The 27058-nt window shown below is 40.8% G+C and overlaps 5 protein-coding genes across 9 annotated transcripts; 2 read left to right on the top strand and 3 right to left on the bottom strand.

The window, feature by feature from the left end:
• Positions 1-97: 97 nt before the first annotated feature.
• Positions 98-11336, bottom strand: LOC117144816. 3 transcript variants are annotated; one of them, XM_033310205.1, is made up of 7 exons: positions 10927-11336; positions 8736-8825; positions 3130-3579; positions 2971-3066; positions 1811-2220; positions 1322-1738; positions 98-1208 (listed from the first exon to the last, which is right to left on the bottom strand). In XM_033310205.1, the coding sequence occupies exons 3-7, from the start codon at positions 3562-3564 to the stop codon at positions 878-880; spliced, it is 1689 nt and encodes a 562-aa protein (XP_033166096.1). In that variant the 5' UTR covers positions 3565-3579; positions 8736-8825; positions 10927-11336; the 3' UTR covers positions 98-877. The 3 variants fall into 3 exon arrangements, with proteins under 3 accessions (XP_033166096.1, XP_033166088.1, XP_033166103.1); XM_033310197.1 differs by lacking the exon at positions 8736-8825; XM_033310212.1 differs by lacking the exons at positions 8736-8825; positions 10927-11336 and adding an exon at positions 5670-5940.
• Positions 11337-11929: 593 nt separating this feature from the next.
• On the bottom strand, positions 11930-12576 carry LOC117144902 (40S ribosomal protein S21). 2 transcript variants are annotated; one of them, XM_033310346.1, is made up of 4 exons: positions 12468-12576; positions 12338-12396; positions 12075-12266; positions 11930-12012 (listed from the first exon to the last, which is right to left on the bottom strand). In XM_033310346.1, exons 2-4 carry the CDS (start codon positions 12385-12387, stop codon positions 12003-12005), a joined length of 252 nt encoding a protein of 83 aa, XP_033166237.1. In that variant the 5' UTR covers positions 12388-12396; positions 12468-12576; the 3' UTR covers positions 11930-12002. The 2 variants fall into 2 exon arrangements, with proteins under 2 accessions (XP_033166237.1, XP_033166229.1); XM_033310338.1 differs by having other exon boundaries at positions 12464-12535.
• Positions 12577-12875: 299 nt separating this feature from the next.
• LOC117135585 (ankyrin repeat domain-containing protein 29) lies at positions 12876-23925 on the top strand. Of its 2 annotated transcripts, none has more exons than XM_033295917.1 (5): positions 12876-13017; positions 19314-19662; positions 20676-20786; positions 22307-22603; positions 22661-23206. In XM_033295917.1, exons 2-5 carry the CDS (start codon positions 19651-19653, stop codon positions 23204-23206), a joined length of 966 nt encoding a protein of 321 aa, XP_033151808.1. In that variant the 5' UTR covers positions 12876-13017; positions 19314-19650. The 2 variants fall into 2 exon arrangements, with proteins under 2 accessions (XP_033151808.1, XP_033151816.1); XM_033295925.1 differs by lacking the exon at positions 12876-13017 and adding an exon at positions 13321-13444 and having other exon boundaries at positions 22661-23925.
• On the bottom strand, positions 23904-25456 carry LOC117135566 (glycoprotein-N-acetylgalactosamine 3-beta-galactosyltransferase 1). The gene is made up of 2 exons (XM_033295879.1): positions 24463-25456; positions 23904-24404 (listed from the first exon to the last, which is right to left on the bottom strand). Exons 1-2 carry the CDS (start codon positions 25360-25362, stop codon positions 24189-24191), a joined length of 1116 nt encoding a protein of 371 aa, XP_033151770.1. The 5' UTR covers positions 25363-25456; the 3' UTR covers positions 23904-24188.
• Positions 25457-25626: 170 nt separating this feature from the next.
• Positions 25627-26974, top strand: LOC117135570 (phenoloxidase-activating factor 2). The gene is made up of 2 exons (XM_033295894.1): positions 25627-25850; positions 25917-26974. The coding sequence occupies exons 1-2, from the start codon at positions 25662-25664 to the stop codon at positions 26775-26777; spliced, it is 1050 nt and encodes a 349-aa protein (XP_033151785.1). The 5' UTR covers positions 25627-25661; the 3' UTR covers positions 26778-26974.
• The last annotated feature ends 84 nt before the right edge of the window (positions 26975-27058 follow it).

Below are 27058 nucleotides of genomic sequence, written 5' to 3'. Positions count from 1 at the left end.
AAATTGTATTTTATTTGTTAGTTTTATCACAAAAATTGTATGGTAACTTAAATTATATGTTGGATTCTTTCCTTTTGTGGATTTTGTTTTGTTTTTCTTTGCTTTGACAAATTTTGTGTAGTAGCTACAATAAAATTTATATATATATATATTATATATGTTCGTGTGTATGTATATATGGGCGCAGCTTATACAAATCAGTTTCTTAAGGAGTAAACTTAAAGGGTAATAAGAAACGTATTTCAATCAAATACAAATTAAAAACATGTTTGCTTAATTTAATATTCGCCAAGTACTCGTGTTTTGCTTGCTTCTTGTTTGCATCCATGGATGAAACCGATAATGAAATGGAGGAAGTCGAAATGCTTTCATAAATTAGTTGTAAATAAAAGAAAACTATAAACTATAGAGCAGCTGACTCATGGGGGACTGGCTCACTGGCGCATCGAAGCACTATCTTCTCGCTTCTTCGCTCTTCAGGCTACTTGGCAACGCGTTCATAATCATAATCTCAGGATGTTCTCGTTTCTGTTTCCGTTTCGTTTTCGCTTTCGCAATTGATACTGACCTACACTTATTCTACGTAATATTTGGCTTCTTGTAATACACTTTGCTTCTGGAAATTGCATGATAATTTGAGAGACGAAATTGACTCGCTAATCGAAACGCTTTTCGCTACTCTTCTGCCTACTCGCTAGAGATTTAAACCTATGTACACGGTTGAGGATAGGGAGGCGGGTGCTAGGACCCACCTCACGTGTGATGTGTAAACTAATAATTGAGCATTGAGCAAAACCTGTGCAAAACGCATGCTAAACTAGGTAAGTAAGTAAGTAATGTAATGTCTGTAGGTTCAACTGATGTGTGTGGTAGCCTCTTAGGACGCAGCTCCCGCGCGAACCGCCTCTGCGGAGGTGCTGGCGCTGACCTCCTCGCAAATGGTGTGCAGCTTCTCCATCTCCGAGCTGGTCACGATGTTGATCGAGCTGACTTTGGCCCGCTGATAGGCCACCACGGTGTTCTCGCCCAGACACTTGACGCACACGTAGCCAATGAGCACGGCGATGCCCACTGTCATCACGCGCACCAGCGGATCGACGTACATTTGGATCACCACCCAGGCGGTGGCCCCGGTTACGCACATCAAGGTGATCAATATAACCGTCTTGGACCAGTGTTGAATGGTGAAGCCCTTGTCCCATTCGAGTCTGTAATAGAGTGGGGTGTTATCAGTTATTTACCATCATTTATAGCAGTTCTTATCATTAAATGGTCTAGCTGATAGCTATGTCGCGGTGACCCATTTGCAAATAACACTTACTTTTTGGACTTCTCGATCTCGTAGGGATGTCCGCAGACCTTGCACGACAACTGGGCCTCCGAATTGCTGCAGCTCTCCACCAGCCAGCGCTTGAGACACTCGTGGTGCACCGAGCTAACGTCGCCAGTGCAGCGGCAGGGCTGGATGAGGGGCTCTGGCTTATCGCTGTCATAGCAGATCCAGCAATCCTTCTTGGTTAAAAACGATTGGCCCTCCTCGGGCGACAGCTTGTTGGTCTCCGCATTAAGAGTGGGTATCGACGGATCGATTTGGCGGGATAGAAGCTTGCGAGGATTCAGAATCCAGAGCTGTTCAGGAGCCATCGAGTTCCAAAGGCAGCAGGGAAACCAGAGAGCCACACCGATCTCGGCGATGCGAAAAATGATGTCATGCCAGTTGCGCGAGTTAACTGGAACCCTTTTGAGTGGCAAAATGAAAAGCTTTTTGTCAAATTGGCAGCTGTAAAACTAATTAAAAGCCTCTACTCACTTGGTCTTCCAGAAGTCGCCCAATGTTTCGGAAGTCAGAAAGCCCACAATCACGATTAGCATCACGGCCTGAAACAGCAGTCCGAATCGCGACTGATGCAACTGCGAGGCATTCACAATCGCCTCGCTGGGACCGAGAATCTTGCCCGTCTGGTCGTAGACGAAGCCGCCGCGCAGCTTGAAGAACACCTCCACGCCGTAGATGAGGAAGAAGACCACCACGATCAGGAGTAATACTGCGTAGCATCCGTTGAAGATGTGGGCGTAGTCGCGACGCTCTGCGTTGATCAGCGAGTTGAAGACCTCGATGCCAAACAGGCTGTACAGAAAGAAGTTGAAGGCCACGAAGCCGAGGAAGCTCTTCGACAGGAACTGCGACTTCTCCCAGCGGATGTCGCGCAGGTGAAAGATCTGCAATGGCGAACGTAGCAAATGTGAATGAGTACCCACGCCGATTTGGTTACCCCTAAAAGTCGCCCGCAGTTACTATTTATATTCCAGATCAAGTGCTAATATACGTATGTACACTCGCCACCCAGCTTAATTAATTGTGCCAGCCTATCGGGAGGCCCCAAGATACGTCTGCGAAACACAATAAAATTGGCTCGAGTTGCGGTACAATTGCACTCGACTCGTTATCGCGCATTCGTTAGATACGAAATATGGCAAGTACACTTGGACGCACTTTGGTACTCGATAATGGAATTCACATCCCAGTACTGTAAGTTCTCAGGGTTCGGGTGCGATCCAATACGACTACGTCAGGCGGCCGTTCAATCGCCATTTTGGAGCTGATTACTATTAAAGTTAGTGGTGGACTCGTGACTTGAAATACTGCCTATAAGCTCTAACTTATCACCGAAATTTATAAGAGTTTGTAGCCCCGCAGATACGTTATCTGTATCTAAAGTTTAAAAGGCGCTTAGGGATGAGAATAAAATGAAATAGTGCAGTGCTTGCTTTCGTATAGTATTACTGGTCAACAGATATTGGATGCAATTGAAGAGGTATTATTATGTAATATTTGCAGATAATAACGTTAACTAGTTTACAATCTTATCTTTGGCCTACGATCGTAATTGATACCATTAAGATTTCATTTTCAAAAGTACACTACTAACCGAAATCCCTTTTTAAATATCTAGCTAATCGTCGACTCACCTCGGCCCACATGCACACAATCAGCGAGGCGCAGGTCATGAGCAATGGATAGTAGGCGGACATCAGGGTGACGGCCCATTGTGGCTGCAGATCCAGCTGAAATGCAAGGAGATTTATGAAATCAAACGATCCGATCGAAGCGGGATTGGGATTACTCACGGGTGTGGTGAAGTAGGCACCTCGCAACGAGGCCGCCACAAAGACCATGAAGTAGAGCAGTTTCTGGGTGGTGATGCGACAGGCGCGGAGTACGGAGGGCTGCTTCAGCCGCTGATACTCGGCCACGATGCAGATGAGCAGCTGGATGACCGAGACGAGGGCCACCACGTAGAAGACGGTGGAGATGCCGGCGTAGTAGGGCAGATTGAAGATGTCGCACTCGTTGCCCGCGTACCGAATGTCGCAGACGCAGGTGTTGTTGACGCAATCGCCCCGTCCGGAGCAGCTGAGATCGTTGTCCGGCGTGAAGGGGCCGTAGATGCCCCCGGCGGCCGACTTGCTGTGCCCATTCCGCATCTGGCTGGCCGCCGCCTCCAGCGGCGATTGCAGAACTCGCTTCGAGCAACGCATTAAGGTATCCAGGCTGGGCAGCATCCTATGCTAAATCAACTGCAAATAGAGCGAACAGACATCTTAATTAATACATCAGGGCTGCGCAAATCGATAGCTCGGCTGGGCAAGCTGGGCAAACCAACAAACATCTAACAGCAAGATACCCGCCAAACGTGGGGCCAAAAGTTGTCATTTAAATAAACATTGAATTCTGATGTCTGGACGGCTGCTCGCTGGCTCTAAAAGCAAATGCAAATGTTTGCACAGCCGACGCAGGGCAATGGTGGCATTAGGGGTACTCTCTCTACACCTCCAGTGGTTAACTTTCTGGGACCCACTGAGCATGCACAAATGAAATATAAATCGAACAACAAAATAGATTGACAACTAGCTGGCATAACTATGCGTTTTGTGTTCTACCAGCCGATTTAAGCGGTTCTTATGAATAGGAATAATGATCTATATTTAAGAACAAAAGAAACTAACTACGATTCATTTAATTAAATAATATCTGACCCATATACTATCTTCGATCTTAGCTATACACTATACTTAGAACAAATACGTTAATGGAATATGGTTCAACCCCTTCCAACCACAAACACACAACTGACAGCCACCCAGGGTGCTGATGGCACACGGAGGAGGATTCAAGGGGCTAACTGGGCCCGCTGGCACTTGGCATTATTATGCCAGCAACGATTCTAAGCCGGCACAGCCCAGCCGTCCGTCCATCAATCAAACAGCACACAGGGACATCTGAAATGGCGAGAGACTGGGGCATCGATAATAATGCCTGCCAGCAACTTGACACCCACGATATAACACAATGAAGTACGAAAATAAAACCGATCCAACATCGGGACAGGCCACAAGCTGCAATTCCATTGAGCTGTCGTTCTATATTAGCCAATTGAAATGCTCTTCTTGCTGTGGTCAAAACCCATTGATGAATGGCCGCAAATTGATGGAGGGGAAGGGGTAGCAAAGGAAGGGCGTACCGACAATTATTACCTATTAACTGGCATATTAATTACACTGCGATGCTTAAAAACCTTTTTTGCGCTAATTGCTAAATTTGTTTTTAATGTTTATGAGGTCGTTGTGTCCGTCACAGCCAATATATTTGCTCGTTTCGACTGAGCGCAAGTGTGTTTTTTATCATTGATAAGAACTTTTTCTTAGAAAAGCTCCTCTCTCTATTAAGTGCTCCTATTTCGGCGGAAAAAGTGTTTATAGGTAATTGGGAAAAGCAAATGCCAAATACATAAACAACAGATATTAAAATGTTTATCTGGGCTCTATAATAAATTTATTTTTCGAGCTGTTGCTCAACGCGCAGAAAGCAAACCAAAAGGGTTACTTTCGTTCCAAAAATTGTGGATTTTCCATTTAGTTAAGACCAAACGAAAGCGGAAACCAGAAATTTGTCGACAGAAATATCTTCATAAATCATGTGTTGCCATATTGGAAAATCCATTTAAGGCCGAAAACTAATAATAAAATGAGCCGGCTAACAAACCATAAATAAGGTGTTAAGGTTATGCATTTGCACACCCATTTGGATGGTGTTTTTTTTCCCCATTTTAGTCGAGTGTATTAGTTTAGCTTTTTGCTGACGGCGACAAACTGGCGATAAGATAAAGCCAGTCAAAAGTCAAAGACAAAGCCAACTGAGCGAGACTTTTTTCAAATTTCAAATGGAACGTGGAGCTTTTGCACAGGAAGAGAAGTTTATCGAGAAAGTGCTAAAGGAATTGTAGTTTATAGGGAATACAAATCGGATGATTCATGCTCCTAGAAGTTTGTATAATTTGTCTTAATTTGATAGTGATGAATTGACTATATAAACACACTGTATTCGTTCAGTTTGTTGATAAGATACTTCTATAGTTCAAGAAGTATATCATGATTACTTTGGCAATTCACAGGTAACAAACTTGACTAGATGCTATAATTTATTTTACTAGTCATAGCAACTGCGTTGCTGAAATTAAATTAGAATATTTCTATGATAAGAAACTGCCTGCATAGCCTGAATTTGGTTTTATTTGGTCAAAGTGCGTTGCCAGCGAAAGTTTATTAGAGCGGAAATATTGAGATACACGTAATTCCAATGCCCAGTTGGTCCGATTAGAGTCACCCACCATTGTAATAAATTCAATTTTCTGCGCTTCGCTTTCGGTTTCATTTGTGGCACAGACGATCATGTGAAACCGGAAAATGCAGGCGCGCAGCGGACATATCCAATAGTTTTGCGTTTATATCTTTTTTTTTTTTTGGGGCAGCACTATCTTCTGTTTTATTGTAACGAAAATAGCACTAGAAAGTAAACAGAATACGCGATATATTTATGAGTGCCAGCCAGTGCACATATGCGATTAGTTAGCAGATACGATCCGAACGATCAGCGCCCGACTCGCAAAGTATTCAGACTGAAGTGAGTACATCTACGGGCGATCCTCGCCTGCTCGTGAGTCCATATGCCACTCAATGTGGGTCTCCGGCTCTCCGGTTCTCTTCCACTCGCACTTTTGAGTGGCTTTTCGAGTGCTGCGCGTACTCGAATTCTTTTTCTTTATTAACCCACCAGCAAGTCGGCAATTAATTTCCATCACGAGTCGGCGGCGGCTCGTCCGCTTTGGCTTAATAAATGTATCCATAAACAAACAGGCGAACTTCTCGCCGTTTTTTATATCCATGCCAGTTTTTTGGAAATGGAAATAAATTTAATTCGCATGTAACATATAGCAGACTAGCAGCCTATCTCTTTGAACAATTAAGAATGCCCTGCGTTCGAATATTCGAATTGCATAATGGCTTATCAGTGGCCAAGTAAGCTCGGATGCAGGAAGGCATTAATTATTTTTAAAAATAGCGATTGCAGCAGAAATGGAAGTATAATTAAGCAAACAAGTCGCTGGGTTAATAGCTATTAACTTCAAGTGCAAAACACTTAGTTGTGCGTGCTAGAATTTATAGTTGTTAGTCAACAATTAAATGTTAAATATATAATATGCTTATGGTTATAAGAATATAAATATTTCTTGTTAGTAGAGGAACTTTTCAACCCACCCATGCAGTCCAATCAAAAGTGTGACTCCCCTGCACCTAGGCACCTAAACAACTTTTATTCCACAAAAAGAAAGGCAAAAAGCGCTCAATGGGCGAAACTAGTTTTCCTACGTCCGCAGCTGAGTGCTTTTCAACAGGTTTTCGAATCTGTGCAGCTCTCCGGAGAGACTCGAATAGAAATATATATAGATATAGATATAGATATATAACTATAGATCCCAAGAGCTCGGGGCCCTTGGTTGAACGAACGCTGGGCAGAAGTTGTGGGCTTGCCGTGTTTTATTTACACGTACCGAGAGTGCAAACACATAATGTTGATCACGTCACGACGACAGTCTTTATAAGCAGGTACTCCCCATGTTTTTGTTTTTTTTTCCGTGACTAGTCTAGCCCCTTTTAGAGTACGTTGGTTTGGAGTGCACGCCATTTGGCTCGCCCGTGCCCATAATTGTGCCTCAAATAATGCATGGTAATTTTAATTTGATTACGCTTCTAAGGCGCTCGTACGTATAAGTGATAGAATATTTTATAAACAGCTAAATGCTGCGACTTCCACGAGTCCATGAGTATGAAGTATTAAGTATAAAGTATAAAGTACGGAATGTATATGGAAGTGGCGTGTCCGTTACGCCCATAAACAAAATTATAGTAAGTGCTTGAGAAGCGCTGAACGAATAATGATACCCATTTGGCTGAGAGGAAAGTTTTGGGCCTGTAATTTGGCCGGAAGGAAGGAAGGAGCGGCTAATTCCTTGAGATAGCCAATATCTACTTGTATTCAAAGGTTAGGCGTACTGAAGATTGCACAACTGCGACACGAGCCAAAGAATATTTGAATTTTAAATGCTCTTTTCGGCCTACGTGAGGCGTCTCGTTGAATTGATTGATAATAAATTGATCAAATGACCGAGGAATACTCGAAATGCCAGCTCACGACCTTCAAATTAACTGGAAAGCGGTCGGCTGAGCCAAAAAGTTTGCCACACTAGTTCGCCGCACATAACTCAATTAATTTCCATTTAGACGTCATTAGCGTTCATTAAAGGGAAAACGAAATAATCTCACTGGCATTATTCGATCCCATGAAACGTGCAACTTTCGAGCTGCTAATCGAGTCTATAATGGAGTGAATGAATATTCTGCAAACAATTTTTTGGAAAGCCACGACAAATTAAGTCCTCAAAACAAACAAGCAATTTCATATATGTATCTTCTAGTTTATATAAAAGTAGCCGGTAATCAACCGGTTTGAAGCCAGTTAAACGTAGACTATAACCAATATTGTCAGCTTATATGCGGTTGAGATTCTGATATTATAGTATAAATATGAAAGCCATTTTCCCCAATTATTTTCCCATGGCAATTAAATTTTTACCACCTTAAAAAGCATGATTAACTACTATCTTTTGAGCTATGATGGGCGTGACTCACTTGTAAATAACACTAAAGTTGGTTTTAATTGCATTGTGATTCATGTGCAGAGCAAATAGCCTATTGCAATCAGTTGCAAGTAAACAATTGAGTTTCGCAAGAGCGAAATGATACGTTCAAACTCGATTTACCCAAAGATACTTGTTAAGTTTGATAATTGACCACAACGACGCCCTCAAATTTCTTATCACCCCTGAAAACATTAGTAGTAGTTAATGATGATGTCACAGAACTTGGGTTTCCTATCATCACTATTGTTGTTTTCAAAGTAATTATAGATATAACACAATGATTAAATGAAACGTAAGTGCTGCTGACCTTTATCTGCAAATTTGATTCAAAACTTGGCGCATTGTGACGAAATAATGGCATAATTTAAAAATACAGCAAAATGAGACAACTAAAACGCCATAATGACCAACGATTTTTTAATGCTTGCACATTCGGCGTAATTGCATAATTAATTCGGATATTACGCTTATCCCAGAATTGACGTAGCCATTAAATCAGGGAAGATAAATATTTCAGCTCAATCGATTTTGCAATTAGATATATAATTGTTTATCCACAACTGTAATAAATCAGCGAGCAAAACTGGAAACTACTATAAAACAACATTCCCATGCAGATTACGTACTAAATAAACAAGTCATGCGTTTTTAATGGTTTTTGGGGCAAGAAACAAACACCTGTTTCTACGTACTTACAAAGTATCCATTTGAGCGCTACGTTTTTTGGAGCCCTATTGGGGGAATATGAGTGCAAACTGTGGCCCACTAAGTTGTGCTAAGCGTAAGCTGAAAGAGAAGCGCTGATGTTAGCCATAAACTCGATTGCCGAATGTGTGTCACAAATGAATATTTAAGCCCCAAAGTCCAGAGAAAATAAAACTAGAGTAGGAAATCCTCTCGACGGGAAAAGAAAGCTAAGCAGCCGTATTATATAAATATATTATTTATGGCTTTAAACGTGGTCAATTGTGATACTGAAAGGACGTTTAGAATCCATTGATATCCCCATGGAAATTGTACTAGGTTTATTGCATGCCTTTGAGAGCCTTAGAAATGAATTCAATATAGCATCTAGCATTTGAAAATCCCAAGACGTAGTTGTTAAGGCGCTTGAGCCGCCAAAGTCCTTGAAAAAGGTTAATGAATTTAGCTCAGAATTTAACCTACAAACAAACCGAATTCCTTCTACTGCGTCTCCTCAGCTTTTCCACCCAAAAGGCGACGCTTCCGTTTATGCGGAATACGGAATTACCTGAATACACTTGCATTCGATATTTGCCTAGATTACCTGGGCAGATGCCTTGCCTCAAAAGTTTGCCTTTGAGCGCGTGTCATCGCAACTTGGAAAAGCAAATCGTGTAATCGATGTAAGCGATTTAATGTACATATGTACATATGTAGGCAAAGAAGTGCGCGGAAATTGACCGTTTGCACTGACCTGGGAAAATTGCGAGCGTTGCAGACAAATCATGAGTGTAAACAAAAAGATATTTACATATATAAGACATATTTTACTTATTCAAGTACTTGGGGTGCCTAAAAGTGCACACACGAGTGCGATCAATTAAACTGATTGAATCACTTTTAAACGAAATGCTTCGGCATTGCGTGTGTCAATTGGAGAAGTGAAAAGACACGGAGATCTCAAAGGGAAACACAGTGAAATGGATTTAAATGGAATAAAATGTTCCTAAATAAATGCTATGTATGAAAACATAACCATATATTATTCAAAAACTTTAAAAATTGCTTATCACTTTTTTTCTATTTTGGGTGCAAATATCGCAGCGAATTCTTGACAGCTTACATTTTGATTTCAATTGAGAAAAAACTTTATTAAAAGTTAAAACGTAGTTTTAACAACAAATCTCGTCGTGCTTATCGTTCTTTTGATTTAAGGTACTTTTGATATCACAGCGAATTTATCAGAGACTTTTATTTCGCGAATTCGGTGCCTTAATTCTTAGTCATAAAGAACCCGTCTCCTGCTGACCGTTTGTCATTGAAAGCAAGGGTTCCCTGTACTCGCCAATCAACTTTTGAGTGCAAGTCAACAGACAGAAGATATTTATTTGCGGACACGTAGATAAGTTCAGTTTAGTTGCTTCTTTTTTTCTGTGTCTAAGTATGATAAAAATCATATGGGAGAGCAATAACAACAAAGAGAGCGTCGAGGCAAAAACAAAAACAAATTTGGCTGACTGGAGGTGGGCTTTTGTGTTTGTGTGTATTTGTTGTGTGTGTGTGTGCGACATGTCAGTGTGTTTGAATGTTTGAAAGCCGTTACTAATGGCGAATGACGCGGCAGAGAGCATGGGGCGAGGAGAGCGGAGGAGAGAGAAAGGTGCCCGGTGCAAATTGAGTGCAATTTGGGTGCAAGTGCACCGGGCGGAAAGTGGGCGGCGCACAGTGGGGCAAAAGCAGCACACCTTTAAATGTCAAGGTTTTATGTAAGCAATTGTCCGCCCCTATTTATTTATATTGTTATTGGCGGTTATAGGTTTGATTTTTGGCAACGATATAGATTGTAATATATTATTGAATATTTTGAGGCACGGCTTTTTTTCAGATACAGCAAAAACAATTCAAAAGTAATCAATGCCAATTGCGAAAATAACTTCTAAGACCGAAGTATTTTTCAGCTAATGTAATTAGAAGTGGGTTTTTTTGCCATTATGATTATGATTATCACTGAGGACCGTGCACCTGGAACCGCTCGTTAGTGAGTCAGGAATTCAGCACGCGACAACGCGAGAATGGAAAACTCGGCGAAAAGTAAGGGGATTATTATGCTTTTGTTTGGGGTGCACATGAATGTACATACATACATACATGCACATGTACATTAGTAGATACGTAATGCTCTATAAGGTAAGGAACTACTCACCATGTACTGTTTGCGGAAATATGCTAGTTACGAAGTCTGCCTAATACTGTCAAAGTTGCTGTGGCTTCTGTGTGGAAATGGCTATGCTATTGCATCACATTTATATATTCTTGTAACTGAGCAAGTTGCTTAATAATTTGTTGCCTCTTTGTTGTTCTTTGTCACATATTTTAAAGGACGCGCAGTTCCCGTTTCCAATTGGATTCCGTTTTCGTGTTGTTGTTGTTGTAACAACCGACTGCTTGTGCCCTAAACTACTACAACTACAACAGCACCGTCACTTTTGGCCCCCAGGAATGGGTAAATGGTTGTTATTCCTCGCAAATTTAAGATATATATATATAACTTTTTCGTTTCGCGACGCGATGAAAATCACTCGAGCTCCGAACTTGCAGTGTGACCGCGTTTGTTGAACTAGAGATGGCCAAGCATCGATTGCACTATCGATTACATCGATATCTCGAAAATTCGTAAACACAAAGGAACTATCTGTTTTGACTAATGGTCATACTGGGCAAAAAAATTTAAGTTTTGTTTATACTTTTTTCGGACGAAGTTATATATTCTGTTTATAGAGGATTGGAATATTATTTAGAACATATAACTTCTCTTGCAGCTGGTTGTTTTATATTCCATGTCTACCAATAAGATTTCATTTAAAATAGACTGTATTTTATTGGCCTTAATTTAATATGCTTTCGTTTTTTTTTTGGCTCAGGCGCAATAATTTGGTGTTTTGCCTAAGGTTTGCTGTTCCTTTATAATAGTAGTACAAAGCATATGCTGTTTTGAATATAGAACACTAGTATTTCTATGGGTGAGCTTATGCAAATTAATTGCTTCTTAAAAACATCCGTAAATTCTTAAAAAATTGCTGAAAATTCCGATTTGAGAACAGGATAATTGCTACACACACTAAGCAATCATTAATTATTCTTTGCTTTAAGCTAATCCCGGTTTGAACTGCCACCGAAAAATGCCAGAAGTAAATAACACAATTGCGAACGTTATACGTAAAATTACAAAGGGAAATCGCTTTATTACCAAATCAAAATCTAGCTATGGGTACGCCACGCTTAGAAGTTCCTGCAATGCGAAAAGGGGGCGATTAGTGGATGTCCGTACCGGGGATTGTAGCACAAACTCACTTGGTAATGATGCCGTCCTTCTTGGCCAGACGCACGATGCAGTCGTCGGACTCGCCCATGCGACGGATCTCGCCGCAGATGGCGTAGGTCTTGGAACCGTCGGTCTGGCGACCGGTCTCGGGGTCCACATCCACGATGGTCAGCTGCACGGAGGCGTGGTCCTTGGCATGGATGATCCTGTTGGACGCCGAGCTGCAGGGAAGGGTATCGGCTGGTCAGTAATCCGTACGGCTAATTGCGCGGGGAACACGTGTTTCACTTACCATTTGCGGGGCACGTACAGATCAACATTCTCACCGGCGTCGTTCTCCATTTTAATGGTCTGAAAGGTAAGGGACACAATTAGCTTGCTTTTTAACCAGTTTTAGTGGCGGCCACTGCTGATTTACTCACTTTTTTGTAGTAATTTACAAATCTAGCGACCGCAACTCGTCGGTGGAGGCGAAAAAGAGAAAGAAATGACAGCTGGACGTGAAGTTGGTTGCGCTGCGCGTGGCGCCACCTGCCGGAAGTTTGGCGTACTTCGCTTTGGGGTGACCAGCTGGCAAAGGTTTTAGTATTTATTTTATTATCAATTCTTGTAAAATATTTCTATTCCCCTTTAATGAATAGGTAAATTTTAATTTTGTTTTGTACCAAAATGTGTTTTAAAATTAAATGATTGAAATAGTTCATTATTTCAATTGTTTTATTGTAATAAGTAATAAATTTATATTTTCCCGCATTTGTGGAAAATACCAAAATCGAAGGAATTACTTATTAGATACATATTCCATCCAGTAGCGACTGGTCACACTTTCGAAGGCCTAAGCGAAGGCTGCAGTTTTCGCGTCGGGAAAATTCTATTGCATATTTTAGGGCACATCAAGTAAATGGCTCCCATTAGAGTGGCCCAATATATTATTCGCAAGCTCCCAACTGCACGGACTTACTTATTCAGCATGTGAGTATTGATTTTGCAAACAGCCAGTCAGTGATTTTGTTTTCGCTGGGTGGGCGTTTAGAGCGACTGCCCTTTGACCTCGCTCGATGTCAGCAGCGATTTTCGTCAATGGATGCGGACCTCCACTTTTTATTGCCACTTCGCGTGTGTTTGTGCGGCTGTTGGGGCGCCCCAAGTGGGCGGCATTGTTTTCATCGCGCGCCATGTCGCGGAATTCGCAGTCCACGTTGCCTATTTATAGGCGTCGCTCACTCAATGAACTCTCTGATCGCATTTCATTGTGATTTCGGACTTGGCTTTCTCAGTTGCTCGCCAACTTTTGAAGCAATCGGTTCGCTTCGCGTCGCTTGATTTCAAAAATCAAAAACGGCGTGACTTTTGCCTTATTGTTTGTTAGTTGTGTTTTTTTCGATTGAAACTTCTTGAGGTGAGATTTCACAAGTGGTTATGCTGCTCGTTGACCTTTTGTGTGTGCAAATTATGATATTTTTGCATAATATGTTTGCGACCAGCCCAGTTCAGCCGAGAGCAAAAAGATAAAATGAAATAAAATGAGATCATGATAACGTGAGATGCTATTTATAAGCACCTAAACAAGAAAGCAAAAATCCCGAGACCCATAATAAAGTGGCAAAATAGTAAATGAAACGAAATGAAAGTGAAACCAATCATGGTGCTTACAAAATACATTAGATAATTAATTTAATTTATTTGTGCTTTATCCCTTATATATATATGTACATTTCATTAAAGCTAATGGTATAATTTGGTATTTACAGTGTTTAGCTAAGGCTTTCATCTGAAATATTTATTAATTATGTCTAGTTGACCTGTTTTTAGTTTTTTGTATAACAATATTTATTATTTATTAAGGAAAACAAGGGAGAAGAAAAACCTTAATTGACTTACAACTAACTTAAAAAACTAAGACCTGAAACAAAAGATTGTTAATATTGTATTTTTTTGTTGAACTTTTTGTACACCTACTTTTATATGTAGGTACTTAGTGTTTGTGTAATAAGGTAAGTTCATTATTAATTTTAACAGCTTGTTTTGGCATATTTGAAGTTTTTTGATATGAGTTTGAGCACATCTACCCCAAACAGGTGACCCATACATTAATATTGGATTAAAAATTGTTTTAAAAATTATGATCTTATTGGATATTGATAATTTAGATTTACGATTTATTAGAGGGTACAGTGTGCAAATAATTTTATTAACTTTCATAATTGTGTTGTTGATGTGGTATTTAAATGTTAGTTTTTTATCAAAAATTATACCCAAATATCGAATGTTGTCAACCCATTGTATTGGAGAGTCTAGTATTCGCAACTGTCTATCAGGAAGATAACGAGGTTTCCTTCTTTTTGTAAAAAATATAGCATTCGTTTTATTAGGGTTAATTTTAATTTTCCATTTTTTGTAATATATGTCTAATTCATTTAAGTAACTCTGCATGGATTGATTTATCTCGCTGTACGAGAAGCCAGCACTGTAGACAGCGGCGTCGTCAGCAAACAGTGAAAGTACACAGTTTGTAGCTTGTGGAATATCGTGTGTAAAAATATTAAACAATGTAGGTCCTAAGACAGAACCCTGTGGCACACCTGCATTTAAAATTCGTCTAGCAGATTGACTACTGTCCAAATTAACGCTAAAGTATCGATGTGTCAAAAAATTTTGAACTATTTTAATGAGGTATATGGGAGTTCCAATCATCTTTAGTTTGTGCAACAGTCCGTCATGCCATACAGTATCAAATGCAGCCTCAATATCAAGTGTAACCAGCCCTACAGATTGTTTGGATTGGATACTTTCTTTAATATAATTTCTTAGTTTTAAGGTCGGCAGTATGGTATTTAGACCATTTCTAAAACCATACTGTACCGTTGGTAGTGTGTTGTGTATGTCCAAAAATTTCACCAATCTCAATTTAATTAATTTTTCCAGAATCTTGGACAATCCGCTTAATAGGCTTATTGGTCGGTAGCTTTCAGGGTTATCAGGAGGTTTTCCTGGTTTGAGAATTGGAACTATTTTTGCTATCTTCCAATCCCGTGGGAAATAGCCTGCCTGAAGACAGTGATTGGCAATGTTAACAATATGATTAATGGCGCTTGTAGGAAGGTTTTTCAAGGATATATTAGGTATTCCATCAATTCCAGGAGATTTTCTAGTATGGAGAGCTTTTACAATTGAAAAAACCTCTGGATAAGTGACTCTACAAATTTCTGCGATGTTGTTTGGGGTTTCAGCTATAGATTGTAAAGATATTTTGACTTGGTCAATTGTATTTTGGTTTGAATATGAATGTGTCAGATTATGCTTCAGTTGAAAGACATCAGCAAGAATATTCGCTTTTTCTTTTCCAGAAGCGTATATTTCATCAGCTTTACTTAGACACGGAACAATTTGTTTTCTTTTTTTAATTGCTTTGGTTATATTCCAAAAGGGTTTGCTGCATTTATCCAGCTTTTGAAGTTTATTGTTCCATTTTGCATTATTATAAATGAAAAGCTCTTTTCGTATGATGTAATTTAAATGATCACATCTTGATTTTAGTAATGGATGACGTGACCTAAACCATTGTCTTTGGATAATATTTCTTGTTTTAAATAATTCAGTTATATGTACAGGGAGTGTAAGCTTGGAGTGATGTATAGGTTTATGAGGGACTGCTTTAAGAAAGGCATAATTGATTACTCTAGTGAAAGAGCCGATTAAGTTATCAATATCCAAAGTCGATATCTGTGAGCAGTTGACAACCACCTCTTCAACCATCAGCCTTTCATTTATAATTCTCTTAAAAAGCGCCCAATTTGCCCTTCCCAAAATCGGATATGTTTTTACATTGCGCATAAAATTTGTAGAGTATTTAATAACCACTGGTAGGTGATCAGAGGAAAGCTCTTGCATTACTGCTGGATTAGCCAGCTGGTTAGGGATATTAGTGAGGCATAGGTCCAATGTTGATGCTTTTGCTTTATGGTTATGCGGAATATATGTGGGTTGCGTAGGGTACAAAATACTGAATTTTCCCAGGTCTGAAAGTTCATTGAGAATTTTGCCCCAACCATTGGCTCGGGTACACTTCCATGCTCTGTGGCGCGAGTTGAAGTCCCCGCAAATTAGAAAATTTCCATTTATTTGTGAGATCTTAAGGAGATCAGATCTATACAAACTTTTTAAATGATTATGGTCCCAAGATAAATCACATGAACTAGGAATACATTTTGAAGTATTTCCAGCAAAGTAAATAGAGTAAATTTTTAGACTGGAATTAGAGTCAGTGTTGATTTGTATACCTACATTTTCAATAACATGACTTTTAATGCAGGGTATTTGTTCATGTATCAATGTGTTACTAACTGCAATGGCAACGCCGCCTCCCCTACTTTCCTTCCTGTCATTTCTGTATATAGTGTATTCGGGTATATTAAAACGGTCACTATGAGTCAGCCACGTTTCATTTATAAGTGCTATGTGAATGTGATTATTTTCTAAGAACTTGATCAGTTCTATACGTTTGTTTCTAACGGCACGAGCATTCCATGCCATAATATTCAAATTATCAATAAAATTATTTGTTTGTGTAAACATACTTAATCGCTAACTGAGAAATTACTTGAAATTGCTCTCCCTTATTGGAGCATTCATTAAGTCTTGTTATTAATTCAGACAAAAGAGAATTTATCTCTTCACATGAAAAGAGATTAGTTTCATTTGTGATATTTGCTTTGGGATTAGGCAAAGTATGAATATTGGTGAGTGCATTACTATAGCTACCAAAGTTGAGTTGTTGCACTCTCTTAGTTTGAGTAGGCAATGAGATCTGGGGTTGATTTCCAAAGAGAGCAGATGGAGCGATGTGTTGCTTAGAATTCCTCATTCCATGAGCTTCCAAGTTATTTCTTCCAATGCGTTGTGATGAGCGTTTGGAAAGTAAATTGAGATAAGAAATTCGGCATGGGCATGTCAGTTCTGTCGATGGATGGTCGCCTTTACAGTTAGCGCATTTTTTGTTGTTTACGTCCATACATACGGCAGTCTGGTGTGATCCAGCACAATGGGCACATGATGTTTTAACTGAACAATTATTTGATCCATGTCCAAATAGTTGGCAATTGTAGCATTGAGTAATTTTATTCTGCAATTTCACTTTATACTCCCAGCGTACTTTAGTGTGGTTGACATACATAAAGTTTTTGCGCAGTTCCTTTACTGTGATACTTTTGTTAACGAAATAAACAATGTACAGTAATAATTCATGATCAGACTTAGTTTTCTTTTCCACAATTTTGACTTCGGTGCATTGTAATCCTAGGTTTTGTAGCATGGATTTGACAGTTTCAATTGGTAGTTTATCCAGCCCGGATAAAATGGCTTTGTATGGCTTGTTTGATCTAGTATCGTACGTGTAGAACTCACAGTTATGTTCCTTGAGTTGGTTACAAGCTGCATTGAAACAGTCCATATTTGGTAAAAATATTTTAATTCCAATTGAGATGGTTTTAATAAAGTAATCATCAGTTTTAATTTTAGCCATTAGCTCGTGTACAAATTTTGTATTTTGTTTAATTAATGTTATAGGAGGTGGTTTGATTATTATTTCATCAAGTGTGTCCGTTTCAATAGGTTTATCATCATTATCATCGTCTAAAGTTTGTAGTGGACGAAAATAATTTGTAAATTGCTTGGAGCCCCGTTCGTTCTGGCGCTCCACTAGTGGTTTATTCCTTTTAGTACGCATTTTTTCAACGGCAGATGCTTCAGCATCACCAATTGCATCACTTGAACGTTTGATTGTAGTCCTTTGCGAATATCACAATTAAAGAAGAAAACAGAAAATATCTAATGTACACCAAAATGTTCTCAGAGAGAACAGAAGATAACGATCGCAGCGTTCAATTTTTACAACCGCGTTCGACAAGAGCTAGTCGAAGACTGAAATACATTAGATAAATTATGTTAAAGTGACCAGTCTGTAAAAAAAGCTATTGATCACTAAACTCAAGCAAAATAACAAGTGGCTGCCAAAACAATCTAATCAGTAGATATAACCGTGTACCATAAGAGATATCGCATATTACGGATATTTTATCAGTTTGCTGGCTTATCTGGAACTTAACTTACAAAGTTGGTAAGAAAATTACTACATATATTACACATTAATGACTTTAAAAGCACCTTAGGGCTCAAAAGGTGCTAAAATGTTTTAGAACTATACCGTTTATTCAGCTAAGCCTTCTTAAACGGAATTTTCGTTTCGGCCGTATATTTGAGATATATTCCCAATGAAAGCCCCTTCTGTAATTATGTGAATAGGGCAATTAAGAGTCTTGCTCAGGCTAAGAAAACTCTGAACTCATGATGTCAGCAGCAGCACACATTGCGTGCCTGGCCAGAAAGACGATGATGATGAAAAGCCGCATGAGGAAAGTCCGAAAAACTAAAACACTTTCTAGGTCAAAAGTTGAAAGGCACAAGGGAAACATCACCATGATGATGCCCATAAAAAAAGGCAAGAAGCGAAGAAGAAAATCAGAGAAAAAAGTGCGGCTGCATAAAATGCAATTAATAAAGCAGTGTACCCACAAAGTAAGAGACCAGTAAATGAAAAAGAAAATGAAAATGCTTCACTTTGTGACTGGCTTGTTGCGTGTTGATTGAGCCAAGTCAGCTGCGATCTGAGATGCCGCCTGTCAATTTCCAGGGGGAGTTCCTATTAACAACGGAGAAATTACAGCATGCAAAAAAGTTAGTAATTGTTGTGCTCTTGCAACAGGGGAAATCGCATGAGTTGCAAAAATCTAGACAGAGCATTTACTTTCAAGAAAAGGGAATTCATTTGGAGGGCAGCAAAGTTGAAGACCTTATCAAATTAATGGCATTCATTTGCAATATAGAGAAACTCTTCAAACACTGATGATTTTTATGGCCTTTTGAAAGGCATTTGGCTTTAAGGGAGCCTTATTGATTGGAGGAAATTCAATTTGCCCCTCTATGAATTATTAAATTGGGCTTGCTGCGCTTAGCTAAATGTTTATGTGGTTGTCCAAACTGGCACAAAATAAGATAACTCGACTAAAATTTAAACCTTTCACCAGAACTTAGATTTGGCAGCCTTCTGCGAGAAACTCCACCCGATGAGATTACAATTTTTCACTCTCCTACCATTTTGGCACTATAATTCTAAGCTACGGCGAACGAAAACCTGTTATTTCCGCAGCAACTTAATTCTAATGTGGCCCGTGCCTTTTGGCTGTGCTCCTTTTCCCCTTTACAAATTGCAGTGCTCTTGAGTTTCGGGAACTGGTCGCTTGGAATTAAACTTGGAGTCGCACTTGGACAATGATGCCGCATCTGAAGTCGTCCGCTGTTGCTGGTGCGGCTGCTGGTTCCCATCTGATTTGATTTGGTGCCACTTGCCAGGCGATCTCGTTGCTATATAGCTATATAGTTGGCCAGAAGAAGTCGTAGTTGCTGCTGCTGCTGGCGGAGGGGCAGCGTTACAGTTCGGAAAATCGGTCAATGGAAACGGGCTTGTAAGCAGGTGCAATCGCTGCGAGAGCCACGGAATAGACCAAACAGCCGGGGATCCAGAGGCCAGGAGAGCTTGGAGGCGCAGGCATGTCGCTTAAGGTGAGTAAATGCTCAGGTATTGACCCATATAGCACTTAATTGACTCAACCGGATCGCGTTTGATGGCTCTTTTAATGGGAAAAACTCAAATAAATAGCTGCGGCAACTGCGAACTGTGATTTAAAGGCACTGTCATGAATTTCAAATTGAGAAAATTGAAAGAGTTCAATGGATTGAAATCAGATCTTGATGCCCAGATTATGTCTGAAGCTGTAAAAGTGTTTCTCACCTGCTGCCACAAACATATATCTTGGTCGTCGTCATCAGGAACGTGATTATCACGATGGCATCACCGTCTTCATTGTCATTATGTCACTTCAAAGTGCAGCAGCATTTGCATTGTTGTTCCCCTCGCAACTTGAGTCACGTCATTTTCGTGCGAGGGTTTTCACTTGCCTTTGCCTTTCAACAGGTGCTTCAGACCACTTCATCAATGGCAGAAACCTGGCTAAAAAGCAAATACACACAAACACACACGCGCACATCTGGGCCACTTAATTCGCTTCATTAACGCAATGTTGACATTTCAAACACATTTAGCTGGAAAAAATATTTATTGCATTTCCTCCTTCAGCTGAAATGGTCATGGGCGCAACATGGGAAATTGGCACGCCAGTTAACCCTAAAAAAAAAAGAAAATGCATCATATTTGGACTTGGACAAATATTACTCATACCACCCGTAAGCCCTCTGCATTTCATATCACTGTTCAACCCTGTCCATCTGAGGGTTAGGTTTCATTTTAAAAATATGCATTCAATGTGGCACGGGCATCCGCTGCGAAATAACTTTTTTTTAGTCACTGCTCTGACCCTAATTACGGCAAACAGGAAGAGTAATATTCCCACGTGGCGCCCGAATGCGGAATGGGGGGCTATGAAGTGGGAACTTTGGCCAGGAAGCCCGGGGCACGGGTATCACTTCCCCGAATATCTCTCTATTTGGACAGCTGCTGCAGGGCAAGTTGATAATTGATTTGATTTCGTTTTTCGATTTCGATTTGGCGGCTACAGATGGAGACGCCCTCGGATGTGCAACTGCACATGGCTGCGATGAGGGGAGATGAGGTGGCTCTTCTTCGCGTTCTGGACAGCGGCAAAGTGCACGTCGACTGCAAGGACGAGGTAAGTCATAAAAAGCATTTAAATCAGTTTATGCAATTACATGACTCTCAGTTATATAAAGTCGGTTAAATGCACTTTAGTGCTGTACATGCAATCGGTAATGCATGACACATGCGACTTCGAAGTGCTGTCAGTGAAGTATTACGAAATCGTAGCCAAAAACAAAGTATTTTTTAAAGACTCTACGAGGCAAACATCAGTTAACACGTCGTTGCTAAATTAAGTACGCACCAATTAGCAAAGAAAACGAAAAATGCAGCAAACTTACATGCAACTGAAACAAAAGCTATAATATTTACATTTTCAAAAGTAAACAGAAGGCTTTTGAATACTCTAGCAATCGAAGATGAAAAGAGTATTTAAATGTTGACAAAATGAAGTAAAATACCCTAGTATGAGCCTAACCATCAGCTAGTGATATTTCCACCTGAATATCCCAGTTATAGTACCTTCTGTTAGTGTATAAAAATTGAAATTAAATTTCGCTGCCCACTCAGTGGAGCATGGACTCAAGTCCAACTGAAAGGAAAGTGGGCTGCGGGGGCAGTGTGCCATTGTGTTTCTATGTGTATATATATACATTTCTATATATATATTAGTATATTATTGTGCCAGTTGGTCTGCAAGAGTCCGCGGATAGGGTGGCCACTACGTGACTCCCCCATTTGGATGCAGACCACCGAGTGCATCGAGAGCGATTTGCAAGTTGTGGCGCGATTTTCCCGCTGGGACATGCCTCAATTTCCCCTGTTGTTTTTCCTCTGTTTGGTTTTTGACGAGTCCGAGCCACGGACCTGCATGCAAATCCGCACGATGCGATTAAGCGTTGACTTGGTGAAACTAATCGCAAATTGCTATTCAAATCACTTGATGGCCAATTAGACAATTAAACAATTTATCGCTTTGAAGTTGAAAAAACAAACGTAAGCTGTCAATTTGTGATGTCAGACGATTGGAACTTTGTTTCATTGTATAATTAAAGATTTTATGGTTTTGATTGCACATCCATTATATTGGTATTATTGGTACAAACTTTAGCCAATTATGACATTTTACACGGTTTTTTGGTCTTAAGATGGCCTAAAAGAGTCACAGAGATGAAATAATGACTGATTTTTAAAGCTAATTATCCAAACTAACTATCCCTATCACTTTTTTGCTGATTTTTGAAAATCAATTTTTGGCCATTTTTTTTCATTTTTTGTAAGGGGTAACATCATGATTTTTTGCGAAAATGGCAAAAATTTGACATTTACAACTGTGAATGCCATTCGAAAGAGAATTTTACAACGATTACAACGAGGTATGACATTCCATATTTGAAACAATATTTTGATTGTTATGAAGAAAAAACGTAGTATGAACCATAACTTTGCTTGAAATTAATGTACTCATTATATTATTTTATATTGTACAGGTTAAGTGTGTATATAAGTCCAAGACATATATAGATATATCTATATACTATTAGTTATTATTATCTCTATAGATATCTTTTTAATTGATAAAATTATTTGCAGGATGGAACCACCCCCCTGATTTTGGCTGCTGCCGGAGGTCACACCTACTGCGTGATGGAGCTGCTCGATCAGGGAGCCGATCCGAACTCGCGTCGCCTCACTGGCACCACGCCCCTTTTCTTTGCCGCTCAAGGCGGACACCTGGACGTGGTGAAGATCCTGATAAAGGCGGGCGCCAGTGTGGACACGCCCTCCGCGGATGGCGGCACGCCCCTTTTTGTGGCCTGCCAGGGAGGTCACGTGAAGATCGTACGCGAGCTCCTGGACTGCGGAGCGAATGTCAATGCGCACATGAAGGTGGGTAATCCGAGATCTTGATGAGACATAATCTAACAGTGATCTATTTCTCTGTAGGATCGGGCAACGCCGGTTTTTATCTCCGCCCAGAATGGCCATCGCACGGTTCTTTCGCTGCTGATTCAGGCTGGTGCCGAGATCGATATCAAGCGGATAGACGGCGCCACGCCGCTGTGGATAGCCGCCCAGATGGGACAGGATCACATCTGCAAGGTGCTGCTCCAGAACGGCGCCAATGTGGACACCGTGCGCTGCGACGGCGCCACGCCCCTCTTCAAGGCGGCCCACAAAGGCCATGCCGCCGTAATCACTGTGCTGCTCAAATACCGCCCCAATCTCGGCCAGCTGCCCAACGGAGAGTCAGCACTGCACGCCGCCGCCATGTTTGGCCACATGACCGTCTGCAAGCAGCTGGTGGCCGCCGGCAGCGATGTCCTGCTCAAGAACCACGATGGTCTGACGGCCCTGCAGCTGGCGCACCAGCAGAAGTACACCTCCATCTGTGATTATCTCCAGGAACGCATACGGACGATGGTGGCGCGCAGCGCCAAGGCAATGGCCACGTCCGGAGTGTCGTCCACGGTCAAGACGATGTCGGCGTAAGGGGATATCGCAGTTGGGAGACGACGACTCCAAAGTACCTTTATGCACAATACCCTAATGTTCCAAAAACGCAAGAGGATGGAGAATCGAGTGTTCGGCAAAGGAATGGGGACTCAGATTATTTGGAGTCGAATTGGAAGCCAGGTGAATGCGGGTTTGGCTATATTCGAAGTACCCCGACTTGAATTGCTCAGTGAGACACTCACTTCCGCACAAAAATTAACCAAAAGATGGAAAAACCACTAGTAAGAACACGTCCAAAATCAACTTAATGGCCTCCCCCAAGGAAACCGAACTATTTATTAGATAAGCCGTATCATTCATATTAAAACCACTCGGAGCTTGTATTTTGAATTTAACACTAACCATAACAATAACACTAACGTTAAAGATAACAATTACTATAAAAATGTTAACATGGACCCGGAAAGAGAATGTTACACTGTCCCCTGTACATAACCATATATATATATATATAATTATATACCTATATTTAAATAAACCTAATGCTACTTATAGACCTACTCTACCCTAAGCAATTGTTGACGAGTGCTTTAAGTTTAAACGCCTTTTTGTCCTTAAATTAGCAATTAGTTAACACCGATGGTTTTCCGCTTGTTTCTTTGTAAAGTAGGTACGAGAATTAATTAATTTCTTACTTTATTAACACTTAAGTATAGTCCACAATTTTGCAAGTTTAATAAATTGACACACAATTACAAAAGAGTTTTATTTTCAACAATTATTCGGTGGTATCAATTTGAAAATCAATCTATCTTTTAACTTCGGTGCTGAAGCGAAAGCCGCTTTTTGTTGACAAGTGTTAGTCACTTGATTGTTTAAAACTTGGCTAAAAAGCTTTAGATTTTAGCGCAACTTTTTCAGTTGGTAAAACAACTATTGAAATTGAAATTTCCAATTTACAACTTGAATATCGTTTTAATAAAAAGTAAAAAAAGAAGCTTAGAATGTAGATTTATTTCTAATACGCGTAGTCTGCTGGTATTTCTTGCTCAGCATCAGTAGATTGTGCTCCTAGATCCTTTTTGGCGGCGGAATTATACTTAGGTGGAAGCGATTCTACAATCTGTTTTCGTCCAAAAGTCCTTAATCTATTGATCATATACTCAAAACAGTGGATATAGCGATGTTGAACGTAGTGAAACGAAACCGCATAGTTGGACCAAGCGAAAATTCCCTGGGATGAAAGTAAATTTTATAGGAATTGTAAGGTAGAATCTCTTAAGACTACATACATCTTGCGTTCTGTAGGCGAGGAACTTCCAAAACCAGTTCTTGGAATCATAGTGCAGAAACAGATTGGATCTGGCCTGCGGTTCGATGAGATACATGCGCCGGCGTCCCTCGGAATCGTAGATGTTGCCCGCCAGCACATTCACATTTTCGAGGCACTCCCTCAGCTTTTCTGCGGTGGGACCCGCATCCTTTTGCTCGCACTTGGAGGGATTGGGCAGGGACAGCTCAACCAAGCGACGCAGTGCAGCACGACTCATCACGGTGCCGGGTGAGCCGAAATAGATGGCTAGCTCTGGGCTGTAGGGATAGACCATGTAGCGCAGGTTTTCCATCACCACGTAGGTCTCGTCGTCGGCCTCCAGGAACCAATCGGCATCGTTGAGGTGATGATCATGAAGGTACTTCAAGGCCATTTTCGTTTTTAGCCACGACTCACGGAAGTAGGGACTTACGGGCAGTTCCACAGATCCAGTTAGATTGACATCAGTGCGACTGCTAAAGAAGATCAGCTTGTTGCATCGCCTGCCCCAAGTTTCCAGAACGGCTTGGGCCTGAGTCTTGTGATTAGTGGGCTTGGTGTACACATAGCACAGGACTCGCACCTCCTCGGTCAAATCGATGTCCAGTGGAGTCGATGCACCCGTGCGATTCGTGTGCGATTTAAGATCCATTATTGGCCATACAAGCACCTGGGTGATCAGATAGCCAATTCCAATGCCCAGGAGCAGGAAGAGCACTGGGCGAGTGGATGATGGCGACGTTGTATTCGGCTGGGAATGATTGCTCCGATCCAGAAAAACACACTGCTTCCCTTCCATTTTCGCCATTACTGCGCTCCGTTTCTGAGTCCATATATTATATATGTATTTTTTATCGTCACACCTTTCCGTCACGCCCATATATTAAAAATGCTCACTAAGTCATCTCTCTTACTATAACTTTTAAAAAATTATATGTTTTCTTGTCATCTTTGAAATGGAAACATGACTGAGTAGAGGTTTAGAGAATTCATCGATAGGACGTTATATATGTTAATAATTTCTAAAAAAAAAAAAATCCCAGCTTAATAATCAGTATATACTTTAAATATTTTATTTTATTAGTCTTTTGTGTATAATTGCTTCAGCTTATCGCTATGAAACGCGCAGATGTCAAGTACCAGAATGGGTAGTCTAGGAATCTGTTCGGTTGGGAGAAGATGTCGCGGTTCTTCGCTCCTTTGGTTATATTTCTGGGTCTCATCCTCTCGAGCGGTGCCACTCACATGTGCCTGAGTTCCGATCTGTGTGTTCCCAGGGAAAATTGTCGTGAAGAGGAGCCCTTCTTCGGTTTTAGATCCACCATTGAGTGCTCCGACGCAGAAGTGTGCTGTGAAAAGTCAAATGTGGTAGGTTTATATATTTACATAAATATTTCTATCAACCGTATTTACGCGCTTTATTGTGTTTTAAAGATCGGCATGATCAGCCCTCCACAACATCCACTGGACAGACTCCTTGGCACGAGTAATCCAAATGGCCTGGCTGGAAGCACACAGGTGCATGATGACCAATCCAAACCCAATCAATTTCCCTGGGTCATGGCATTGTTCGTGAAGGACTTTTATCTGGGAGGAGGGTCTCTGATTACCGCAGGACTTGTGCTAACTGCTGCCCACATCCTGGTGGAATTATCACCCAATGACATCATGGTTAGAGCTGGCGAATGGGATCTGTCATCCAGTGAGAAACTAAGTCCACCGACGGAACGTCAAGTGATCAAGATCCTGAACCATGAGGCATTTAACTACAGCAGCGCAGCCAACAACTTGGCGCTTCTCTTCTTGGATTCGCCTTTCCAGTTGGGGGCCAACATCCAGACCATTCGCTTACCCATTCCGGACAAGACGTTCGATCAAAGGATCTGCACGGTCGCCGGTTGGGGAATGAGATCATCGGCCGATGTTGATGTTCAGCCCATCCAGCAGAAGGTCGACTTGCCCGTTGTCGAAAGTCCCAAATGCCAGGGGCAGCTCAGACTAACTAGATTGGGCTCGAACTACCAGCTGCCCGCCAGTTTAATGTGTGCCGGCGGAGAGGAGGGACGAGATGTCTGTTTTCTATTCGGAGGATCCGCCCTCTTCTGCTCCCTGGACGGTGATCCCAATCGCTACGAGCAGGCGGGCATCGTAAGCTTCGGCGTTGGATGCGGCCAGCCAAACGTGCCGACCACCTTCACCCATGTGTCCAAGTTCAGGGAGTGGATCAATCCGCACTTGAAGCAAGTGCTTAGCGTGCCAGGAAATACGCTTCCTGCCATGTCATATTATCCTTGAACTAATGTTCTCTTGTATTTAAATGTTAGTCGTGTTCAGCCAGATTTCCAATTAAAGAAAATTCATCATTGTTGTGTAAAAAACCAAGTTTTACTGCGTGTTATCTATAAGCAAGAAAAGATTTTAGTATGTGCAAGAAATCCAGATACATCAATGTGCACATTTTTAGTTCAACCATTATATATATTTTATTTAAATGCCGCCATACATGTTAATATATGTTTCAAGTAAATATTTTTTAAAGCTATCACTTTATTGAATCGAACCGTTTTTATTGCATT

The sequence above is a fragment of the Drosophila mauritiana genome, chromosome 2L, assembly GCF_004382145.1.
Source record: "Drosophila mauritiana strain mau12 chromosome 2L, ASM438214v1, whole genome shotgun sequence".
Lineage (NCBI taxonomy): Eukaryota > Metazoa > Arthropoda > Insecta > Diptera > Drosophilidae > Drosophila > Drosophila mauritiana.
This window is presented reverse-complemented; position numbering and strand designations above follow the sequence as displayed.